The following is a 3,274-nucleotide window of genomic DNA, read 5'->3' on the forward strand; positions in this document are numbered from 1 at the left end:
GCTAAACGTTGCCCTGGAGTTTCCCTACTCCCCTAGTGACTGATAATCCTACAAGCAATCTGATTGGAGACAAAACAGCCAATCAGAAATGACCTACTTTAATTCTCTGATTGGCTGGAATCACAGGCTAACATGGCAGGTATGTTGCTCAAATGAAATTATGCTTTTAATGATAATAATTTTGCCTACAAAATATCATTCTTCATTCATTCATTTATATGCATGCACGCATGCAAAAAAAAAAAAAAAATTCTGTGCTGAAAATGGACCAATGGAAATAAACTGAACATTTTATAGTCTTTATTCTCAACATGGTAATTGTCTGTCAGGACTGGGTAACCACAGTCTTGTATTAACTTTTATTACTGTCAAACTAATCTATATCTATCACCGATCCCATTAAAAGTTATTAAAACATCCCCAGAGGTTGAGTGCAGAGTTAATGACAGTGGTAATGTAGTAATACATGAAAAAAACTACAACACTTGCAGTAGACCTATGACCACTTGAAAAAGGAAAGAAATATTCTACATAATATTCTTTTTTTCATGTGATGGCCAGATAGTTTACGATGATTTATCTGTGCTTGTGCATTTATTGCATTCAAAAACATTCACAAAGCGTTTTAAGTAGCAAACATACAGTATTATGTTTATATAGTTAAAAAAACAGAAGTCCACATTTCCACGCTTCTGCTAAAGTTCAAGTGTGTAATCACTAAAACAGGCTTATTGAAAATGCAGCCCTGAAAATGGTCCCAACACCGCTTAGTATCTTGTCTGCAACACACAATGATCAAAGATAGAATTAAAACAGGTTTAGGTTTTATCTAAAAGATCACAACACTAAAAGCAAAATCATAAAAATCATTAAAAAAAAACAACTGTTCAGGCTCAACCATATAACACTGTTATTCAAATGTTGACAGTGCATTTGGGTAGTCACATTAAAACTAATGTTATCCTGTTTTACATGAATTGTTTGGCCAAAAAGAGCAGATAATCAGCCTGCTTTGAAGGTAAAACAGAAGGATATGAAATAAGTGATACCCCACACATGGTTTCCCACAGGTTAGCAGTTTTCATGCTTAGAATTTAGGAAAGTAGAAGTCTTTGGTCAACATGGAGACGATGCAGGGGATCTGCTTCTTGCCACTAAATCCCGGCAGGTTGGAGGAGGACTCAAAGTGCAGCGCCACCTTGCGGTTGACGCGGGTCATGATCTGCATCAGCTCCAGCTCTCCGCGGAATCGCATCAACATCTCACACAGCGCCTGCATGAACCAGGAGCCGTTGGTCACGTTTCTCCATGAGTAGTAGCCTGCAAGACGAATCACGTTACGAGTGTATTGCCATTTCATTATGGATCATGAACGTACTAGGGCGGCACAATATATCGTTTTTTTTTTTTTTTAAATATCAGTTATCGCAATAAACACATCGTGAAAGGCTGCGACAAAGACACTCCGAGATTTTTTGAGTTAGTTGAAAGAGAGTATCAGTAGAAAACCGCACTTTACAGTAGTGCTCATAAGTTTATGAACCCATTCTAAAAAGGTGAATAAAAAGAGGAATTAAAAAAAAAAATTCTTTTTGAAATTGATCTTAATGTCTTAATTAAAACAAATTAGGAAAAATCCAACCTTTAAGGACAGCAATTATCTTTGTGAATGAATAATGTATCGTATATAAGTAAATGTTCTTCTTAAAATATAGGGGGCACAAGTAAGTACACCCTTATGTTAAATTCCCATAGAGGAAGGCAGATTTTTGCAGGCAGAATACTGAAAGCAGAAAGGCAGAACAGAGTACACTTTTTATAATTGCAAAATAATGACGTTATCGCAATATTTAACAACATTATCGCATATTACATGTTTTCCTCATATTGTGCTGCCCTAAAAACATACTGAATACCAGGGCTTTAAAGAAATTAGACAGTTATCCGTGTGTCATTTAATGAATATTCCCAGGACAAAAAGTCTTTTCTACCACCTACCTGGAGCGGTGGAATAGGCATACAGGAAGTCGGCCTCCACAGGAATCCTCTCGGATGTTTGAGCATCGACACTGTCGGTGTCAATCCCGTCATCCAGCTCCGCCCCACGGCACGCCTCAAAAGGAAATCCAGGTACATTAAATATAACATACATTATGCACATTAAAGGTCCAATATGTAATATTTGTACTGTAATAAATCCAAAAATGACACCAATGCCTCATCAGATATTAAGGAAACATGTTAAACTGAAATACTACATCTTTTCTGACAACAATGCTAATGTCAGTATTTTTTCTTTTTGAAATTTACATTCCGTGACGGAATTTATGTTTGTTTTGATCTGTGTGTTGGTATCAACGGCCCAGTTTGACAGGCAGGCCGGGTTGCCAGATATACCTGTAAAAACGTAAACCCAGCGCGCTACAGCTGTAACGATAGTACGGCCATGAAAGCAGCAAACAAACAAACAGGATCAACGGAGATAGATTCTACCCGACCTAAAGAAAACAGCATGTTTCTAACAGTTACGTGACCAGAGACGTAACAACCCCCTGGTAAATATTGGAGATGTATTTGAAAGATGGAGACAGCTTAGAGCCCAAAAGGACACAGAGTTGGCTTATTTACTCCTGAACAGGTAAGCATTAGCTTCAGGCTAATTTATCACAGCTACTAGGGATGGGCATTTCAACATTTGTGTACTCACATTGAATTATATAGCTGGAGTACCCGAGTTGGTTACTCGCAAAAACAATTGAGACATAGCCAGTAAAGTGATCCCAACTGGTCCTGGCTAACGCCGCCATGCTAACCCTGCTAACCCTGCTAACTGCTAACGTTACCGGGAGGACCAGGCAAGCAGCCCATGGCTGTTTACAACGTGTAGTTCAGCGACTGGAGCCGACAACGGTGAGTTATTTTAAGCCATGAGAGGGGGGCTGTAAATCGGAAAGAGAGGACTGTGAGTTTGCAGTGTGTTTAGCGATTGTTGCCGTAATTTTAAGCCAATGAAGTGTGTTCCGTCGGCAAGGTAGTGGTATTTTTAGCGTTTCGTATTGTAATTCTAAGCCGAGGAAGTGTGCCTGACTGGCGTGTGGAGAGGACAGTGAGGTTGTTGTGTTTTTAGCGGTTCATACTATAATTCTAAGCCGAAAAAGTGTGTCTGTCAGTTGGTTACAGAGCTCCGCGTGAGCACGGGCTTTTATGACTGTCAATATAGCCAGCATCTAACGTTAGCTACTCCGCTGTGCTGTGGAGTAATGTCTGGCTATGT

General features: G+C 39.2%; 1 protein-coding gene across 3 annotated transcripts in view; it reads right to left on the minus strand.

Annotated features, from left to right (window-relative positions):
• Window positions 1-1,055: 1,055 nt before the first annotated feature.
• casp3b (caspase 3, apoptosis-related cysteine peptidase b) overlaps window positions 1,056-3,274 on the minus strand; it is a 12,094-nt gene continuing 9,875 nt past the window's right edge. For all 3 annotated transcript variants that reach the window (XM_028589878.1, XM_028589877.1, XM_028589881.1), the window contains exons 6-7: window positions 1,999-2,113; window positions 1,056-1,320 (exon numbers count right to left, since the gene is read on the minus strand). In XM_028589878.1, coding sequence (XP_028445679.1) covers window positions 1,088-1,320; window positions 1,999-2,113 — 348 coding nt within the window. In that variant the 3' untranslated portion in view covers window positions 1,056-1,087. The remainder of the gene's footprint in view (window positions 1,321-1,998; window positions 2,114-3,274) is intronic.

The sequence above is a fragment of the Perca flavescens genome, chromosome 10 (genome assembly GCF_004354835.1).
Source record: "Perca flavescens isolate YP-PL-M2 chromosome 10, PFLA_1.0, whole genome shotgun sequence".
Classification (NCBI taxonomy): Eukaryota; Metazoa; Chordata; class Actinopteri; order Perciformes; family Percidae; genus Perca; species Perca flavescens.